The following is a 20,321-nucleotide window of genomic DNA, read 5'->3' as shown; positions in this document are numbered from 1 at the left end:
CTCTAAGGAGCCTTGGTTCTTTTTGGTAGAAAATAGTTAGAAACCAACACCTGCTCCCTAAGTGAGCTTATTGCCATGGGGTATTATTGATTCAGGCTCTTCATAGTTACTGATAGCTCCAATTAAAATCCTACACCACAACCCTTGATGATCTGTACTTGGGGCTCTTCTGCAAAGGATGGGCTTCTCACCTGAGGTTGCAGCAAAAGGACACCGAAGGAGAGATTCCCTTGCCAGTCAGCTAGTTGTAGCCCAGGGTGGCTGCCTGCCAGGCTTCTCAGAGCGGGCAAACTTTTGTACAGAGAGGGGAGGATCTCTCACAAGGGAGGGCAATGAACATTACCCAATGAGCATTATCAAAACATCCACGTGGGACCCAATACTTACCTACCTGGGGATTTTTTAACATAAAATCAGCTTTTGAAGATTTTCTACTTAGGAATAAATTAAGGACAAAGCTGCTTTTGTAGTTTTCTCGAAGCAAATGACATCTTTCCAACTAAAAGCTAGTTGACCAATTACCCCTGGGGAAAGGTCCCCCTTATTTCCTCTGAACAGAGTTCTCAGTGGAATGTTGTGGGTAAGCCACCCCTGTGGGGGAGACTACTTTCTGATTCAGCACACTGCAGAGGATTCTGTGAATTTCTATTAGTACACAAACTTTGGAATCTGTTGCCACTGCAATTTTCTTTTTTTTTTTTTTTGCAGTGCGCGGGCCTCTCACTGTTGTGGCCTCTCCCGTTGCGGAGCACAGGCTCCGGACGCGCAGGCTCAGCGGCCATGGCTCACTGGCCCAGCCGCTCCGTGGCATGTGGGATCCTCCCGGACCGGGGCACGAACCTGTGTCCCCTGCATCGGCAGGCGGACTCTCAACCACTGCGCCACCAGGGAAGCCCGCCACTGCAATTTTTGCACGTGGTACATCTTCCTGTGAGATACTGGGTGATGATTACAAAATGGCTGGACATAGTATCCAGATTCCCACAGAGATATCCCCACCCCGGGTCTCGACTAGAGTTATCTCAAGTCATTTCCACAACAGTCTTGAGACTCAGGTATTATTCCTGTTTTAAAAGATGAGGAAACCAAGACTCGGAGAGTCTGTGTTAGAACACAAAGCCAGAGAGCTACTATATTTAACTGATGCTAAAGTGTCGTAGATTTTAAGGCATATTTCATTTCCAGGTATGTTAAAATGTGGGGGGGAAAAGGTGTGTTTTAGGATCAATAAAACATAATGGTTAGTGCCTGGACACTAGGATCTACAATCAAATTCAGATCTTCATGAATTTGAAACCCATGCTCCTTGCACTTGAGGAAGGATTTCCGGACAAGGGTCGGGCTGAGTTGCAGAGAGAGAAGCTAGGGCTGGAGAAGACGGGAAAACGTTTAACCGTGTCAGCAAAGCCATGAATGTGAGGGCTTGCTTGGAGCGTGGACTCGGTGAAGAGTTCATCTGATTGGTGGAGAGTTCATCTGACGATAGTCAAGTGTCCAGATTAGCGAGCAGCTAATCTGCCTAAAAAGAAATACGACTTTTAGAGATGACCCAGGACTTTAGAAGGTGGCTTGTGATTTTGATTTAGCGGTTCTAGGTGACCGGACATCGTTGGAAGCATTTGGGTGGGTGTCCCATGTTGAGAGCTGTGTTTTAGAGGAGACGTGTACGGTGTGGATCGGAAGAGACGGAAGCACGGGGCTACTGCAATTTAGACAGGCAGCAAGTGACGAAGCTTGGACAGGGAAGGTGGCTCTATTTTGAGAAGAAGCGTTCTCAGCGGCTAGTGACAGATGAGAGATGGATGGGGAACCTGTATAATTTATCATCCAAACCCGACACCTTTGAGAAAGAAAACGAAGTGCTATTAATAACCACGCCGGGGCCTTCCCTGGTGGCGCAGAGGTTAAGAATCCGCCTGCCAGTGCAGGGGACACGGGTTCGAGCCCTGGTCCGGGAAGATCCCACATGCCGCAAAGCACGGCGAGCCACAACTACTGAAGCCCACGTGCCTAGAGCCCGTGCTCCGCAACAAGAGAAGCCACCGCAACGAGAAGCCTGCGCACTGCAATGAAGAGTAGCCCCCGCTCATCGCAACTAGAGAAAGCCCGCGCGCAGCAACGAAGACCCAACGCAGCCCAAAATAAATAAATAAACTTATTTTTAAAAAATAACCATGCCAGACAATAGGCATAAGCCAGGACTGTCGTGGGCGACCCTGACGTATGGTCGCTCCACACAGAGAAAGGAGTGACCAGAATCAAAACTCACTCCGGTATTTCTTGCCCTGGGGACTGTGGGTTACTGTGGTTTCCCGAGCAGTTGTTAAAGCTCCTTCTTGTGCCAGGGTGGTGGCTGTCTTTGTGATCCCCCCCCTGTCTTCCCCAACAGGGCTTGTGAGGAATCAGACAGCCCCACACGGGATGGGTTAAGAAACAAGCTTAACTCATAAGGAACAGGGACCCACTGGGGTAGACGTTCCCGAAGGAGTCTCTTCCCTCCAACTCTGTCACCTCCCTTCCTTATAGGGCAAGAGCAAGAACTACCTCATCAGTGGGAGAAAAAACGGTCTATAGGTGCACTGGATGCCAGCGGTTGGCAGAGTTTGGGAAATCCAGCGGCCCAGCACCTGGGGAGCTTGAGGCCACTGAGCCTGTGGGACCCTGAGTTCATAGGCATCTTCTCCCTGGAGAAAGGAGAAAGGCCTTCGGTCCCAGCCAGGCCCTTGTCCCTGCAACCCAGAGGAAGCTCCCAAGGCTGTTCTGGGGGGCCTGATTTAGGGCAGAGGCGGGACAAGAGAGTGCAGTGGGGTAGACAGAAACCATCAATTTACAATAAATTGGCCTCCAAGCAAATGTACCATACTGTGAACTGTATCAAATATAATCTCCAAACTCCTCTGATGGCTCAGGAGTCCTGTAGAGCTTAAGTGTGCCCATGAACAGCCCTGGCTGTGCCCGTTTATGCACGGGTCTAAGAGGATGCATGTGACACAGCCTGACTGCATGATCTCAACAGGGCCCGGGCCACTATCCCAGCCTAAAAAGTCACCAGGTTTTGTGCCTGATTTCTAATGAACTAAAATTAGTCACAGGTGACAAGCCAAATACAGGCTCTGAAGGGATGTCTGTGGGATGTAACGCAGCGATTCCAGTACATTCCACGAGTCTAATTTTAGCTTAGAGAATACCCCTGAGACGGAAGGCCTGATTTGGAGACCTGCATTTAGAGACGAGCACATCGCGGTTTTGCTTTGATGATGGACATCAAGCTGGGGCCTCAGGGGACTGGAATTTTGAGTCTATCACTTCTCTCGATAAAAACAAAGACACGACGATAAAGAAGAAAATCCAGCAATTTCAGGAATCCTCCACCGCTCACAGAATTGTGTCTGAACTTGGCTACTGATACTCAAAACTCCCTCTGTCTGTTTGTCCGGAAGTCTCATCACATCCTCTGAGCCCCACAGTCCATCTGATCTGGCGTCTGAACTCACCCGGCCGGCCTGCCCTCTGGCAAGTTTTTGTACAGGCCACTCCCTCCACCTGGATCCTGTCCAGGATCCCCTGTGCCCACCTGCCTAACCGGCCTTTCCGAAGACGTCCCAAACTTGTTCCTCATCTTCCCCCCTCTCGTAGCGAGGGACAAGGAAAGAGTCTCTTCCAGTGTCTCTGCCGGGCTCTATGGAATCCATTGCCCCAGATACTTTCCTGAAACACAGACCAGGCCACTTTACTCTCCTGCTGAAGGCCCACCTAAGGCCCCAAAGCTCACACCCCTTAGCAGCCCATTGGGGGAGACAGTTGACTTCCGCACCAGCCCGCCAGAATCCTAAGAGTTTATACAGAGGCCTTAACGGGGTTCAGTTACATTGACCGTCCAAACGGTCTCAACACCACACTGCTCTCTCATGGCTGCATCCTTGGGACAGCTCCGGCTGTGGGAACGGTGGGCAGAACATATCTTCCGAGGACGGGGGAGGGAGTGAGGCGCCTCCAATTGCCTGGGTCCAGCTTGAGGCTCAGTTGGTGGTCACATCCTCTCGGTGACCTCCTCCAACAGGACCGGAACGGTGGACCAGTCTGCTGAGTTGAGTGTAACCGCTAGGCAGGTAGGAAGGGCTTGGAAGTCAATGTTCTGAAATCATCCGTGCTGATCACGTGTGTGTGTGTGTGTGTGTGTTGATGTGTGTGCCTGTGGGCAGATAAATGGTACCTTTTCGGGACATACTCTTGTAGCGTGACCTCAGGTTCCTTAAATTAACCTTCCTGAAGACTTGACAAAGCTCTTTTGTATATTATTAGGGAATAATACGTAAAACTGAGTACCCCAACTGGGTGTGGTTGGCCACCATCTTGCGGTTCATTTCTGGTTAGCACCTCCCTTACAGAATGCTTATCAAACACAGATTATTCTGGGTTGGATATTCCAATTCTAATAAGCACAACAGTCAACCCAAAACAGAAATAGCTAATTCCTTTTGTGAGCTGGGCCTTGGAAACCAGGCACACTCTTCCTTTCCAGCCCCTCTGTTGTTGCGTGATGTTCCTATTTCTCTCTGCTTAGACTATTAGGTTCTCCTGACTCAGTGGCAAAAAAATTAGGGAAAGTTAGGAATACAGACTAGAGGATATGGTAAGAATAGGAGGGTAGAATTGCTTTAACAAAATTATCAGCACACAAAAATCTATCTGCAGGACTAATATAATACAACATCGATGCACGGCTCCTTCATTTAAGGACCTCCTGTAGGAGTCTAATATGAAACATTTTAGGGAAAAAAAGAAACCAATATTGGGGCATTTCCCTCTCATTCAAGGCTTAGCTTGGTGTTGCCAATGTGACCTCCTAGAGTGGGAATTAATTATTCATTGTTTTTCTCTCCTATTACAAGCTTTCTAGCTACTTTTGGAAGAGAAAAGCGAGTGGCCTCTTTTAAGAGTTCCTGTGTATATTTGGGTTTTCTTTGCCTGAGCTGTTATTTTCTGAACTGTCGCTTAGATTCAATGGCTACAACTATTTTTCTCTCTCTCTCTCTCCTTTTTTTTTCCCCTCTGACACATACCCATTTTCCTTGTTTCCCTCGGATCTATATTTTCAAGTCGTCTAGCTCCTTAGTGTTAATCACTCTGTCCCCAGGACACAGAGATGCAAAATTCAGAAGAGACTCTTAAACGGTAAGGTTACCCACAGGGGTTTTAAACGTGACATGTTGTTGAAACGAGGGGACAAGGTTTATTTTAAGCATCATTAGCATTATTTTTATGTAGTCTTAGTACTGAATACATTATTCACACATCACAAAGATAAGTAGACAAAGAAAAAACACACAGTAGCACCCATTTATATGTCTAGGCCAGTGTCTACTCCTGTGACATTATCTGCTGGTAGATTAGAGGTCAGAGGTGAAAAAGACAGATTAGAGCAATCAGTCCAGTTTTTTTGTGCAAAACAGTGTTGGGTAACATTGTACTTTAAGAGAGAAGGAAAAGATTTCACAGAGCGGTGAGTAGGGAACTTTATCATTAAATGGAGAGAAGTGCTGCAAACCACATGTAGCAACTGAAGTTGAGCTTTTATGTGTCTTGGTTGTCAACAGCTTTCACTATCTCAACCTATCCTGACAACAATAATTAGAATTCCGGGGAGAAGGAGGAATGTGTCGGATATTGCAGACATGTTTCTGAAATCATATCATGCTGTTTTGGACAATGGGGATATCGGGTTCCTCACCTCCTCTGCCCTGCAATTCTTCCCTCCAGCTGTGGAGTCTAGGGACGAATCTCCGAATATTCGCAACCCCTGGGCTGTATCCAGTGCTAAGCAAAGGCCAGGTGACACAATAAAGCATCCTTTATCTTTCAAAAGGTCCTGCACTAGGACCAAGAGAGGGGGCAATACCCGGGGAAAGATGGTCTTTCTTTTGTGGAAAAAAAAATACCGGGATTGTTTCCACATTGAAGTTTCATGCCTCCCTGGCCACTCTCTACCGGGTTGTCGCGATTCTTTTCAAAGACAAGTCAGAAACGTGAGACTCTGCGTTGCCGTCAGGTCAAAAACCAAACTTCCTTCCACTAGTGGATCAGTCGAGGCCTTGGTGACCTCCTGCAAATATACATAAGGAACCGTACGTCCACCTGCAAGTCCATAACTTCACTCGTGTTGATTTCCCGAAAGAAATGACTGCCTCCCCTTCCCAACCTCCACTTTACTTCCTTACCATTCAGGGCAGATGCCGTCTATTCCAAAAAGCCCCTTGAAACCTGACTCCTCCACCCTGTCCCTAATTTTGGATGCACGGCTTAAGTAAGGACTCTTAGCCCTGAGTGATTATTTCTGTCACAGCAGTTATCATGATTGTCACCGGCCTGTCCTAGGACTGTGAACTTCCTATGCGTGGAAGCCATATCCACAGAGCTGAGCAATATGTTGGGCACATAGTAGGTGCTCAGTAAACCTCTGAGTGAACTAGGAATACACCCTCTTGAGGTATATCCTACATACAGGAAAGTGCACACATCCGCAATGTACTGAATTGCTGCATATGTGTACACAGAGGTATAAACATATATAATGACCCCAGAGGAACACTATAGAACCTTCTCTAGAGGCTCCCTGGAAACCACAGGCTTTAACTGCTCTGGGAATGAGCCCCATCCATCCTGTGAAAGAAGGTTGGCTGCCAGTAGTGAACTCCAAGAGGATGTAAGATGCTCTGATTCATCACAGGTAGAATGCTCTGGATGGGGAAGGGACATTTTATTCCAGAGAAAAGTGACAGCGGGGATTAAAGAACAGAACCTTTAAAAAATGCAAATAGTGAAAAGGGAGCATAAACATTTACCTTTCTTCCCTTCCCCCCCGCACCCCGACACTCACCCGGAAGCACAAGAACCAGTGAGGCCCCGGAAGGAAGGTCTCAGGACTCTGTCACGCCCTCACAGCGCCTTACCCGTCCTGATACCTGTGGTGACCAGAGGGACTCTGAACGACCGAAATCAAGGCTGCCCAGACCTGTGTGACACACGCAAGGGGTCCTGCTTCTAAGCTCCCCGCTCACCTGTGCCTCGCACGGACCAGCGTGCGTTCTTGAGCCAGATGACGCTGCCCGCAAAGTCGGAGAGGAAGCCCCCAGACCCCTTCCCCATCACTGCGGCCGCTCGTGAACTGACCCAAAATGTTTTCGTTTTTGTTTTCCTTCCTTTCTCAATCCAACCTTTATATCATCACGTTATTCGCAGAGTACTGAAGACCTATGCTATGGGTGTGCAATCTGTCCCAGCAAGGGCACTGGGCCTGCGACGGGGGCGGGGGGCGTCGGGTCGCTGGCGGCGGAAATGCGCTGCCACGGGGAGGGGTGCCCGTCACGCCCGGTAAGGCTGCGGGCTGGGCGATCGGTGGCTTGAGAAAGTGAGGATTCCAGTTGATTCCGCCCGTGGCCCTGACTCCCTTTTAGATAAATGGCCGGGCGGCGGTGCTCTACTGCGCCGTCCCCCGCAGCTGGAAGGGAAAAGGCGGTCACGCTCCCTCGGTCCCGGGCGGGGTCCCCGCTACCCCCGGGACGCCACCCCGCTCGCACGCCGGGGCGGCTGGGGGAGGCCGCCCGGCCCCGCCCAGCCCCGCGCGAACTGGGCCGCACCCACTTCCCCCGGGAGGCGGCCCGCCGCGGCAGGGGCTGACGTCACAAGGCACCCAGCCGCCGGCGCCCCGCGGTGCGCGCCCAGCGCCGGGACCCGCCGCCCTCTCGGCGCGACACCTAGGCGCGCCCGCGCGCGTGCCCGTGCCAGTCCCCGCCCGCCAGCGCCGCCGAAGATGGCGAGCCCGGCGCCCCCGGAGCCCGCCGAGCAGGGATGCCCGGGTCCCGCAGCCGCCGAGCAGCCGCCGCCGCCGCCGCCGCCGCCGCCGCCCCCGCCCCCCCGGGCTCCCCGCGAGGAGCAGGAGGGGGAAGTGCAGGAGGAAGGGGCGGCGGCGGGCGCGGGGCGGCAGGTGGAGGAGGCCGCCGGCGGGGTGGCCGCCGCGGTGACCTGGCTGCTGGGGGAGCCCGTGCTGTGGCTGGGCTGCCGCGCCGACGAGCTCCTGAGCTGGAAGAGGCCGCTGCGCAGCCTGCTCGCCTTCGTCGGGGCCAACCTGCTGTTCTGGTGAGAGCTCGGGGTGGGTGGGGACGCCGGGGAGGGCAGGTGACCTTGGGACGCTCGGGGGCGGGCGGAGGGCGCGCCCAGGGCCGGGGTGGGGGGGGGAGATGCACGCCGGACCCCGCGGAGGAAGGTGTCAGTCCTGGCCCACTTTCTCGGCCACCTTTCTCGAACAGGTAGACACACTTCAACTTTCCTCCAGACCCACCTCCCTGTAAACAGTTGTCATTCTCCGTGTGTGTATGCAGCCTCGTGGGAGAGGTGGTGGGCTGACCCCACGCACCTGGACCGACAGGTGTGCCCAGAGTGCACTTGGTCTTCGCTTTCTGAAACTCTCAGGTCTTGACCTGCTCGCCCAAAGCCTGCCAGACCACAGACACTTGAACTTGCATTCGTTCTTGCACCCAGAGCGGGCCTATCTGGACCAGCTTAGGTGCACGCTGAAGACTGAGCCTGTGTCCATCAGCCACCTGAGATGGGCACTGAATGATTTGTTTTTCCGTTCCCTGGAGGGTTGGGTTTACTGTCTTTACTCCCTGATGAGAAAACAGGCGGCAAACAGGTGGATTAGGTACATCACCGTGCCCCGCAGGTGTGCCGTGTGGAAAACAGCCGTGTTTTTAGCTGAAGAACAGAGAGAATACACAGGAATGTTGTGTGAGAAGCCCCTGATCAACAGGTTTGTCTCTTCAAAAACCACCCTTCACCCCTAAAGACGGGGGAAGTGTGTGGCTCCTTCACTGAAGGTCGTGCCCTGTTATCTGTTACCAGTCTGATGGAGGGTGGAGAAAAACCTTCTTTGTCTGCAACTGTGTCCTCATGACAAGCATGACCCACACACTGCAGAATAAGCAGAGCTTCAGCGGTGGATACTTGTTACAGGACATAGATTTCTTAAGCTTAAAGTGAGAAAATAAATGACCGAAACATACACAGCCTGCTACTTTCTAGGTTAGCTCCTTTAACCTGAAGGTTTTTCTGCAGATCTGTGCTAGTCCTGGTTTTTCTCCTGAAATGAGCTGTTTCTTTCTTTTTTTTAAAAAAATTATTTATTATTTTGGCTGTGTTGGGTCTTTGTTGCTGCACACGGGCTTTCTCCAGCTGCAGTGAGCGGGGGCTACTCTTCGATGTGGTGCAAGGGCTTCTCATTGTGGTGGCTTCTCGTGTTGTGGAGCACGGGCTTTAGGCGCGTGGGCTTCAGTAGTTGTGGTGCGTGGGCTCAGTAGTTGTGGCTCATGGGCCCTAGAGTGCAGGCTCAGTAGTTGTGGCTCACGGGCTTAGTTGCTCCGTGGCATGTGGGATCTTCCTGGACCAGGGCTCGAGCCCGTGTCCCCTGCATTGGCAGGTGGATTCTTAACCACTGTGCCACCAGGGAAGCCCGAGCTGTTTCTTATTAGACCCCCGAACGTGAATTAACTGCACTTTGGGTCTCTTAGCTATCAGTGTTTCTAGAGTTTATTCCATAGTTCTGCAACCTGTTATGAAGTTACAGTGGGCACTCAGAAGAAGGACAATATAGTGTCTGATGCTATATTGGGCAATAGTCCTATGGTCTTAGGGCTGGGTCTCCCTCATTTTACCAATGAGGTAAAATTCTCTTTCATAATTTAAAATTTTATTTATTAAAAAAAATAGCCAGTAGCCTCCAAGTTCAAAAGTTTAAAGGTACAAAAGGTTAAACACTCTGTAAATCTTTTTCCCATGCCTGTCTCTGGCTATCCACTTTCCTACCAGAAGCAACCAATGTTACAAGTTTCCTGTGTATCTTTCCAGATAGTGCATATTTCAGCAAATGCAAAATATTCTACGCAAATTGTGGAATACTATCTGGACTATTTTTCTTCTTAGTGTACTTTGGCGATCACTTCCTTGTTCTTTTCCAGCTGCACAGAATTCCACTGTATGGATGTCACGGATTAACCTGTCTCCTACTGATGGACTAAGATTGTTTCCAACTTTTGCTATGACAGCATTATAACTAATGGCCTAAACATGCATTATTTTGCATATAAGCAAGTATTGCTGTAGGATGAATTGCCAGAAGTGGAATTGTTGCGTCAGAGGGGGATGTGCACTTGTAGTTGTTTTTTTTTCTTGCGGTACGTGGGCCTCTCACTGTTGTGGCCTCTCCCGCTGCGGAGCACAGGCTCCGGACGCGCAGGCTCAGCGGCCATGGCTCACGGGCCCAGCCGCTCCGTGGCACGTGGGATCTTCCCGGACTGGGGCATGAACCTGTGTCCCCTGCATCGGCAGGCGGACTCTCAACCACTGCGCCACCAGGGAAGCCCTTGGCACTTTTCTTGATGTTACTTTTGGGGAAATGAACTTCTTAAATGCATATTTTTGATTGTTTAGTACCTGGTACCAGCACTAGCGTTTAGGATTTTGAGCCTGGGTTCAAAAGCTCTAACATTTATTACCTGCCCATTATCTGCAAGATTTTAGTGCTGTGCACTGAGAGCACAAAAGCTGAGACTTGGCCATAACAAATGGGTATAACTCAAGGCTGAATGGAGCTCTGTTTGATGACAGAGGGCACGTGGAAGGTTTTGGAGTACAGGCAGTGTTCTGTTTTTTGACTTCAGTGGTGGAAGTTACCTGGTGTTCAAGTTATAATTATTTTAAAACTATGAGTGTGTGTGTGCATTCTTATCTTTGATATATTTTTTGAAAAATACTAAATAACGCTTAAAAAAATTGGTATTCACTCAGAGCTCAGAGGAGTTTGATAAAATACAGACCGTGTAGCACCTGTCTCAAGGAGCAGGGTTTCCACAACCTGAAATAGATCGCCCAACAGTCTAATAGTCCTAGGGTTGGGTCTCTCATTTTACCAATGAGGGACATGTTTGTGAATTCTTTTTCTTAATTTAAAATTTTATTTATTAAAGAATGGTCAATACAGCCTCACAGTTCAAAAGTTTAAAAGTATAAAATGGTAAACAGTTGGAAAGGCTCTTTCTGACACCTGTCACTGGCTACCTGTCTCCTTCCAGGGGCAACCAGTGACACCAGTTTTAAGCACACCATCAAATAGAATGAACCCAGTGAAACAGAAAATACCCATCTGGTTTTGTTTTTAAAGAATTAGCTGCTTGCGGTATACTGTCAATAAAACGCACACACTCTAAGTGAACAGTCAAATGTAAACGCCCATGGAACCACAATGACAATCAAGTTCTAGAACATTCTGTCACTCCTAAAGATTACTTTGGCTTCCTTTCCCACCTGTAGGCACCCCGGGGATTGATCTGTTTTCTGTTACTATAGGTTAGATTTGTCTTTGCTGAAGTTTCATATAAATGATACGTTACAATATGATGTGTTTGTGCCTGGCTTTGCTTACCCAGCATAAGGCTTTGAGATTCATCCCTGTTGTGTATGTCAGTTGTTCGTTTCTCGTCATGGTTGACTAGGCTGCCAAGTTGGGGATATACCTCTATTTGTCCATCCATTTGCTAGTCGATGTTCTTTGGGGTCGTTTTCACGGTTGGCTATTACGAGTAAAGCTGTTGAAAAAATTCAGGCACAAATATTTGTGTGAAATGTCTGGTTTTGGTGAGAGGAGTGTGGCAAGCTCTGACCATGCTTTATATGGCCACATGGCAGTTGCCTTGGGTAGCAAGGGCTGGAGGATTATGTCTCTCTTCTTGCTGTCATTGCTGGTCACGATACTGAAACCGAATGCCACACAATGCAGCCTGGAAAGCTGCTCGGATGTGATTTAGTCTTGAACCCGCCGTTGGAGACCATGCGTGCAGAGAAATCTATGCTGGGCCTCTTTCCTCAGAGCATCTGGCACTACCTGATGACATTACCCTCCACTTGTATAAATAGTTCAACTGCAAGAAACTGATTAGCCTGAGGTGATGACACAAGGGCATGCCCTGCAGGAGACCTTTGCCGTATTTCAGGCTGGGCACCTGTGCAGTCTGGAATGCCCAGGATCCACCTAGAGTCCTTGGAGGCCTGTCCTCCAGAGTTGGTTTGGAAGGTTGCAGGGTCCAGCTCCCACTTGATGTCAAGAGCCCCTCTATGCCATCGCTGATGGGTTGGGCCAGCTTGCATTAGAGCAGTGTCCCTCAAAGAGCGATCTCTTACTGGCATCATCGTGGCCGTCACCTGGGTGCTTGTAGAGATGCAAATCGTGGGCTGCACCCCACATATACGAGCCAGAACCCCTGCGGTGGGGCCAGAGCATCTGAATTTTCTCCAGCTCACCAGGTGACTTGAGTGTGAGAATCACTGCATTTGAGCACTTTCTGGGATCCTGAACTCTCTTCTCCATAAGGCAGCATTTCCACTGCTGGACAACTCTGACTAGCAAATATTTTTCCTATACTGAGTTAAGCTCACCTCTTTGTTATCTCTACAGCTGCCCAAGGTCCGGGCTCCCTCCCCAGGACAGTCCTCTGTCTGTTTCAGGATTTGTTCTGTTCTCCATTTCTGCTGAGTCTTCTTTCCCCCAGAAGAGAAATCCTGGGCTCCTTCCACTGACCAGGCTCTTCTAAACACGCTTCAGTTTGTATGTATTCCTCCTCAAATGCAGCATTCTGAGATGATACGACCAGTGTGTGCTTTTCCCCATCTTCCTGGACAGCATCCTTCTCTTCACATGGCCTGAGACGGAATTTCTTTATTCTACTTGATAGTAACTCCTCTGACAGCTACTACTATTAATGATTGCTGCTGCCGTCAAACTATACCTGCGTATATAACTATATACGCAGGTGTAGTTCGTCAGGCTACAACTAGTAAAATTATTAAGGATGCTCACGTTTAGCACCTCATTTAAATCTTACAGCAACCAGTGAGGCAGGTATTATTCCCCTTTTACACAAGAGGAAACAGGCCCACAGAAGTTAACTGAGTTGTTAACGATGACTTTAACCTGTACTATTCAATAGAATATTTGCAGTGATGGAAATAGTTGACGTTTGTACTGTCTGGTATGGTAGCAAGTAGCCTATTGTGGTTATTGAACTTATGACATGTGGCTAGTGTGACTCAGGAACTGTATTTTTAATTTTCTTGAACTTAAACTTCAGTTCAGATAGCTACATGTGGTTAGTGGCTACCCATATTCAGTAGCACAGTCCTAACCTGGGTCACGGGCCTGGGTGATGAAGCCGTGTCCTTTTCTGCAAATTCAGTGTTTCTTTCTTTTTGAAAAAAACAACTCTGTCACTCTAAGGAATAATGGAAGACAGATATGGGAATCAACAGGGCTTACATTTTTCAATACTACAGAATTTCACTTAATAGTTTCAGCATGGGGTAAAAATGGTTATGTTGGGAGAGGGTGGGTTCTGCATTGAGAGGGATCATTTTTAGCCTGTTAGCGAGTCTAGTTCACGTCCCTCGCCTTATCTTAGCTCCCTCTGGGCATCAGGAGCCGTGGAAGAGTGTCTGCTCCAGGCCCACATGGTGTTGGGTCCATGGGGTATACCAGAAGTCCCAGGTCTGCCCTTGGCTCTGAGAGCTTACTCTCTGCTTTAGGAGACATGGCTGGTTCAGTGAATTGATTGAAACAATGCACCACACTTCTACATCGTATGCCAGTTTCTAGGGCTTTACAGTTTAGGAATAGTGGATATCAGAGGGGTTTGGAATAGCTGATGAAAGCTCTGTGCGATTTATCGTATGTATAGGCCTAGCAGAGAAGGTGTAACTATAAAAGTAAGGTTAACGGTGAGGGCTTTCCACGTGGGACAAACCCAGGTATAAATGGGGGATGCGCACTGGATGTTGTCACTCTGGGGAGACTCACCTGCCTCAGGCTGAGGGTACATTGGGGAACGGGAAAGAGAAATAATTATTCTTGTATGCATGGAACCAGCATGGGATCTGAAACACTGTAGATGCCCAAAAAGGTTTAGTGAACTGGACTGGACTAGAGGGTATTCCCCTAGCCTGGACAGGGCAGGGCTGGTTTAAGGAAGGTCTTGCAAAATAGAAAGGTTTCAGGTCACTGAAAATAGTTGTGGACGTTTTTCACATTCAGTGAATGTTTCTTGAGTAGTGGCCTCATGTGCTTGCTCTTAGACCCAGGGAATCGTTCACGAGTTCCCACGTGGGGCTGTTCTCTAGGCCTTGGTCCTTTAGCACCAGGAACTGCTGGCTGAGGACCTAAGAAACGGGGCTCTTCCTACCAGATTAATGCTCCTTCTAGAAGCCCATCAGGTTTTCTTCTCTAGTGTGATAACCACAAAGCTCAGCGTTAGTGATTTTGCACAGTTTTATGGTTGTGCCTATTTGGGTAATAACTTTCCCTCAGCTTCTTTTTGCTGCTGTTTTTCCTTCTTACCCTGTCGTGCGTGAATGTTTTTAAGCTGCCTGATTGATCGAAATGGGTACAAATCAATGAGGTGTATCATTATCACTAGCTGCTGGGAATACAGTGATGACTGAGACGCATTCTGATCCCTGGTGAGAAGCACAGATTAGTAAGCAAGTAATTCTCAGGTTATGCTGCGAGCACTAAATTATCATACATGGGCCAAGATGAACCAATAGGATTTCCTTAGGCAGCAAATGGGGGTATGGAGATTGGGGAAAAGACGGGATAATCAGTATGTAAAAAGTGGAAGAGAACTAATACATATTGAGTAGCTATTATGTGCTAGGTACTCAGTTAACTGATGGAAGCTTGAACAGGGTACACAGTAGCACTCATCACTATTCATTTATATAGAGAGAGAGGGGAAGGGAAGGGGAGAGGATGGGAGGGGAGGGGAGGGGTGGGACAGGTATTTTATTTTCTAGAGGGAATATCCACAGGTGAGTTTGGAAAGAGAAACATTGGGGTCAGTTTCTGAAGAGTTTACTATTGGATTGTGCTAAGGAATTTGGACTATATCAAATAAGCAGTCTTTGTCTATGACTTTTATGTAAGTACCATCATGTATATACTGTCATATAGCCATAGTCCCTTTATCTTAAGACCTCCATTCAAAAATTCAACAAATATTTATTGTCTACTACATGCTGACACTGTTCTTGGTGCTAGAGATGTAACAGTGGACAAGAAAGCATGAGATCCCTTTTCTCATGGAGCTTATATTTTCGTGGTGGAAATGGTGGAAGAAAGACAATAAACAAATGCACAAAATGCTAGGAGAAGCTAGGTGCTGTGGAGAAAACTGAAGCAGGGACAAGGGACAGGGAGGGACGAGGAGGTGCTACTTTTCTGGGGTAGTCAGTGCAGGCTTCTCAGAGGAGTGACTGTGAGCTGACGCCCGAAGAGCACATTAGCGAAGGATCCAAGCAGCTACTTCTGCAGCAGAATGCTCCAGGCAGAGGGAACAGGGTGTGCAAAGGCCCTGGGGTGAGTGAGCTGGGGGTGTTTGCAGAACATCATGGAGTCTAGTGTGGCTGGAGCTGGTTGAGCAAGCAGGAGACACCATTAGTTTTAGCTCAGAACTTCATGCAGCGAGTGTGCCAGACTAAGCTTACCGGCTTTCCATCACCCACCCCCCGTCCCCCGCCGGTGAATGAGAGGAGCGAGAACCTGGGGCCAGAGGTGGGGCAGGACACCTCTGCAGGAACACGTGGTGGTGAAGAGAGGCAGCGCGGTGGGGAGACTGGCGATAAAATCAGGACGACTGAGTGATTTCTTGGATGGGAGAAGAGAGGGGGTGGGGGAGTGACTCAGCCTCCGAGGGTAAATGAGGAGTGGCTGGTGTTACCCATTCTGAGGGTCCCTGGGGTTGCAGCAGGGGACGGGTTGGGTTGAAGTACAGATGTGTGTGTGTTGGGGGTGGTGAAGTTTCCTAGGGACCACCTGCTGGCTGTATGAGAAGAGAGCCTGGGGACAGTGTGAGGAAACCGACCTCAGCAAGGTGGTGATGAAGGAGCATCTTCGGCAGGAGGGTCAGAGCGCCGCGAGTCCCAGAGAGCGGGGTTCCCTGGGAGCCAGGTGAGGTTGCAGCCGGGTCTGCTGGGGTTCCATCGGCAAGTGCCCTTCCTGGGCGGCGTGAGGGCCTGGCCTTCCCAGTCACACCAGAAAGGGGACCCTCCCTTCCTCCCAGCCCCTCACCACCTCCCCCTGCTGCAGCATCATGGCTCAGTCTCTGTGGAGGACAGAACTCCCTACCCTGCCCTCCAGGGCCCCTCTGGGATTGGTCCTCAGGCCAGATCCTGACTTGGCCAACGGGAGTTCAGACAGTTTAGGAAATCCGTTCTCTCCCCGGGACCTGGCTTTCGTGCTTACCAAGATAGCCGATTTTGAATGTCAGAAGCATTCTGTTGTTAGCTGTTTCTGTTGATTCCAGCTGTGGAAGAAGGACCTTGGTCCTTGTCTTTGAGGAAGGAATTCAGCAAAGGGACCAAGACTGTGAAATAGAGACAGCATTTATTAGAGGCACAGTACCTGTGGAAGAACACACAGGCGAACTTGGAGTGAGTTGCGTGCAGTCAGGGTGGCTTAGTTGCTTATGTGGGGCCGTTTTCCGGGTTGTCTCCGGCCAGTCCCCTCACTTGTGCTTTCACCTGATCCGGGCCCAGTGATCCTGCTGGTATCTTATCTCAGAGTATCAGCGGGAGACCAGTTGCAGCCCCTCAGCGTGGAGCCAGTCTCCTGCCTCCCTGTGTTCACTCCTTCTGCAGAGTCCTGAGCCCGCCCCCATGCCATTCTCCACCTGCTCTGCTGATGCCCGATGGGTCCTCTGACAGGTGCTGGCATTTTTGAGGATGGGGGAATGGAGAGGGAAGGGTGGAGACAGGGGAAGGGAAGAGGGACAGCAGGGGGCTCTGGGGAAGCCCGTGGCGGCTGGGCTTAGAAGGACACCTGCTCCTCTGACACCTGAGGACCAGGGGGAAAGGTGGGCACACCTGGAGGGCAGGTGGCTAAGGGTCACCTGCCAGTGGCAGCTGATTTCTCTTTGAAGGAGGAGGGTGAGTTCCTGAGATTGAGCGGGTTGAGGGCGGATGAGCCTGGCTGTCGCTTTCGTGGGGAAGGAGATCCACGTTTACAGGCCCTTTCTTGTGCAACTCTATTTTGCTGTTGCTCTTAGCATTTTTTTCTGTTCGATCTTTCTAACTCTCCAGCATTTCTGGAGAACTCCTTTTGATAAAGGTCAACTCTATCAGGCCCCCACTTCAGTTTCTCTTCTCTTTCTTTCCCTGGGAGCCACCCTTCTTGGAGTCTTCCTCCCCCTGTTCTGATCTAGTCTGATTGTCCCCTGGGTCTTCTGTCCCTGCAGGACACCTGCATCATCACCCCGTTCCCCCTCTCCTGTGTGAGAGCCTCTGTTACTGCACCCCTGCTGAGAACGGGGTCAGGAGAGTCAGCAGCACCCGTTTCTTCTCCTTGAGATTATTCATGATGGTTTAAGGTCGAAGGTTTTCTTGTGTTTGCTCTGAGTTCTTGGCGTCTATTTTCTGTTACGGGACTCTTTCTTGGTGGGTTCTTCGGTATGGAGAGAGGACATCCTCTAGCATGTTTTGGAGAACTCGTGTGCAGAAAATATGTTTATCCCACCCTTCCAGCTGATTGCTGGTTTGGCTCAGTTTAGAACTCTGGGTGGGGAATAATCTTCCCTTAGAATTGTGGAGCACTGCCCTCCTCTCTCGCTTGCTTCCAGCGTTGCTTTTTGCAGATGGATACCTTTCCAACGCCTGATCTCTTATAGATGGTCTGCAGTTGGTCCAGCTATTGGTTTATGGTTTCTGGTATTTGGGTAAGGAGTCAGTCTGACTGCTGTGTTATTATAGCTTGTGCATTAGATCTTCGGGCAAGCTTAAAGCATTTCTTTTTGCCTTTCTTACTTCCGGGACTCAGTGTTTGCTTGCCATGTAAAGGCTGCATCTGACTTCGGTGGTCCATTCTCGAGATGGATGGAACTGAACACAGGGCTTCTCTGTGCCTCCAAAGGTGACTCACGCAGAAAAGAGCCTGAGTGGCACCTCCCGGCTCCCCCCCGCCCAGTCGTGCAGGGCTACTGCCCTGGCTGGCTCCCACGGGCTTGGCGGAGTCGTGCCCCGGGGGGTGGGCGTCAAGCCTGGCACGTGGCCCAGCTTTGCAGGAACTTGCGATCCTAGGATAGGCTGGGCCTAATTGAACTAAAAGGCAGAGAGAATTCATACCTTGACCTCATTAGCACAACACTCAAAACAAGTAGTGTCCTAACTTGTCACAGACCAGGGCACCTTGAGTCCCGAGTGTCACTGTTTACATTCGAGGTCTGGTTTGGAGCCAGATGCTACGGTGCTGCCCCTTCCTGCTCGTGTGCTTCCAGAAAGCCACACTGGCGCTCCTGGGTGTGTGTTTTGCTGATCTGTGTAGCACTGAACGAAATGGACATCCAGAGTCGCAGATTTCAGCCCAGGAGTCATAGCATGAATCTGTTAGAATCACCTAGGACCCCGAGCTCCCCAGCTCTTTGGAGGTACTGACCTGCTTTCGGTATTTCAGACAGCTGGGGAAGAGGCTTATTTCCGTGACAAGGTTGCACTCACTCTGACCTAGTAGACTGTGCTGTGTATTTTGTTAGCAGCTAAAACCTTTCAAAAGAAGGCGCCCGTATGATGAAATGAAAGGTGGGGAATCCTGGCTTCAGTTTTACCCCTCATTTTATAGATGAAGAAACTGAGTCCCAAGGCCCCACGATGAGCTGGTGACCACGCGACCCTTTTTGAAAACTGCACGCCACCAAGTGTGGAAGCCGTGAGCACGGGGAAGCTTAGGAAGGTAGAATCGCAGTGTTCCCAAGGGCAGAACTGCCCACCACATGATCTCATAGGCCCGTGTGGAGACTCTGCTGAGCGGACCCAACCACACCTCTGGGGTTTTGAGCGTCTGGAGTTGGTGTATTGACAGATCTCCCCAAGGCTCAGCAGGCCCCTCCAAAGGTCCCAGCCGTGAGCTTCAGGCCTTCCCCCGGGACGTCCCCCTCCCTTCTTCCCTGCTGCCACATAAGCCAGAGTTTGTAAAAGTCACTTTCTACTGCCCTCAGTAGTCATGGCTTGCATTTGACTTGCACGTCTCCTCAAAGCAAGATGTTTACCGTCCAGCTGATGGAGTACCACCTTCTTTCAAATGATGAGGGTAACTCGATCCTGGGAGACCTTTCCTAGGGAGAATTCTTGTCACTAGAAAATGTATTTATTATTCAAAGGAAATATTTTTATATGTTCCTGAACTACAAATGGACAGTTATGTTTGCTCAAACGCCACCAAGACCTGTTGAAATGAACATCGACCCGGTCCGTTTAATAGCTATATTTGTTGTCAAACCCAGCTGAAGGGCTTTTTTGTTGTTGATAAAATCTCTTGAGAAGAGCTGTTGATCTCTTCTCTTCCAGCTCTCCTGTAGCTGGTGCACATAATACGGGGTGATCACAGACAAAAAGCATGCATGCCCTCAGTGTTTAAAAAAATTCAAGCTTTCCTGAGAAATAACAACAAAATACAAAAGCAAGGACTAAAGCTATCCATTCAGACAGCAGGGTTCAGGGACGGTGGTGTGCAAGACTGCAGCCGCTGCTGACTTGCCCATCCCAGGTCCCCCGAGGAGAATTGCACCAGGAGTCAGGAGGCAACCTTGTGGTCTCTAGCCCTGGGGCTCGGTTGCTCATGAATTTCATAAAATCCAAATCCATCTTTGTATGTGGAGGAAGTGGCTCCTAAGCTGGAGGAAGGGACATTATATAAAATTCCTCTTGTCAGCTGAGTTCCTGTTCCATGAATGGATATATCTTGCGGATATTGACTGTAGTTTGGAAAACATACTTCATCTATTAAATCATCTCTTTAGGAATGAATATATATTTTCTTGCATACCTTATGAATTTAACTTCCAATTACCTTTGGGATAAATTCAAAACAACAGCTTGCATTGTCGCGTCGTGTAGAGTATCAGAAAGCTTTAGTGAGGGCCTTAAACCAGTTTATTTTCATAGTTTATGGAAAAAAATGGTACATATGTTAAATTTAACCTTTATCTTATAAGTGAATCTAAATATTTAAAGATATTTGATGATAAAGTTTCACTTTTGCCTCAAGTTCTAAGTTCATTAGAATAGCTTTTAAAATATAATCTAGTGGAAATGGAAAATATGATCCTAAAGTTGCTTTTTCTGTTTGTTAATTAACTAGCATGAACGAATACTAGCTTTCATTTATCAGCGTGGAAATTGATAGTTTCCATTAAAATGTTTCACTTTTTTTTTTTTTTTTTTTTTTTTTTTTT

At 49.1% G+C, this 20,321-nt stretch overlaps 1 protein-coding gene and 1 long non-coding RNA gene across 3 annotated transcripts in view; one reads left to right on the top strand and one right to left on the bottom strand.

Annotated features, from left to right (window-relative positions):
• Positions 1-2,147: 2,147 nt before the first annotated feature.
• Positions 2,148-7,613, bottom strand: LOC113630166 (uncharacterized). Its single transcript, XR_003436852.1, has 3 exons — positions 7,059-7,613; positions 6,878-6,982; positions 2,148-4,192 (listed from the first exon to the last, which is right to left on the bottom strand). It is a non-coding gene; the product is annotated as an uncharacterized LOC113630166 (long non-coding RNA).
• A 102-nt stretch (positions 7,614-7,715) lies between these two features.
• RETREG1 (reticulophagy regulator 1) overlaps positions 7,716-20,321 on the top strand; it is a 122,856-nt gene continuing 110,250 nt past the window's right edge. The window contains exon 1 of one of the 2 annotated variants that reach the window (XM_027125352.1): positions 7,716-8,136. In XM_027125352.1, coding sequence (XP_026981153.1) covers positions 7,811-8,136 — 326 coding nt within the window. In that variant the 5' untranslated portion in view covers positions 7,716-7,810. The remainder of the gene's footprint in view (positions 8,137-20,321) is intronic. The other variant, XM_027125353.1, reaches the window with a different exon arrangement.

This window comes from Aethalodelphis obliquidens, unplaced genomic scaffold, assembly GCF_003676395.1.
Source record: "Aethalodelphis obliquidens isolate GAN/ISIS:26980383/991018 unplaced genomic scaffold, ASM367639v1 scaffold29, whole genome shotgun sequence".
Lineage (NCBI taxonomy): Eukaryota > Metazoa > Chordata > Mammalia > Artiodactyla > Delphinidae > Aethalodelphis > Aethalodelphis obliquidens.
Note: the sequence above shows the minus strand (reverse complement) of the source record. Positions and strands in the feature narration are given on the sequence as shown.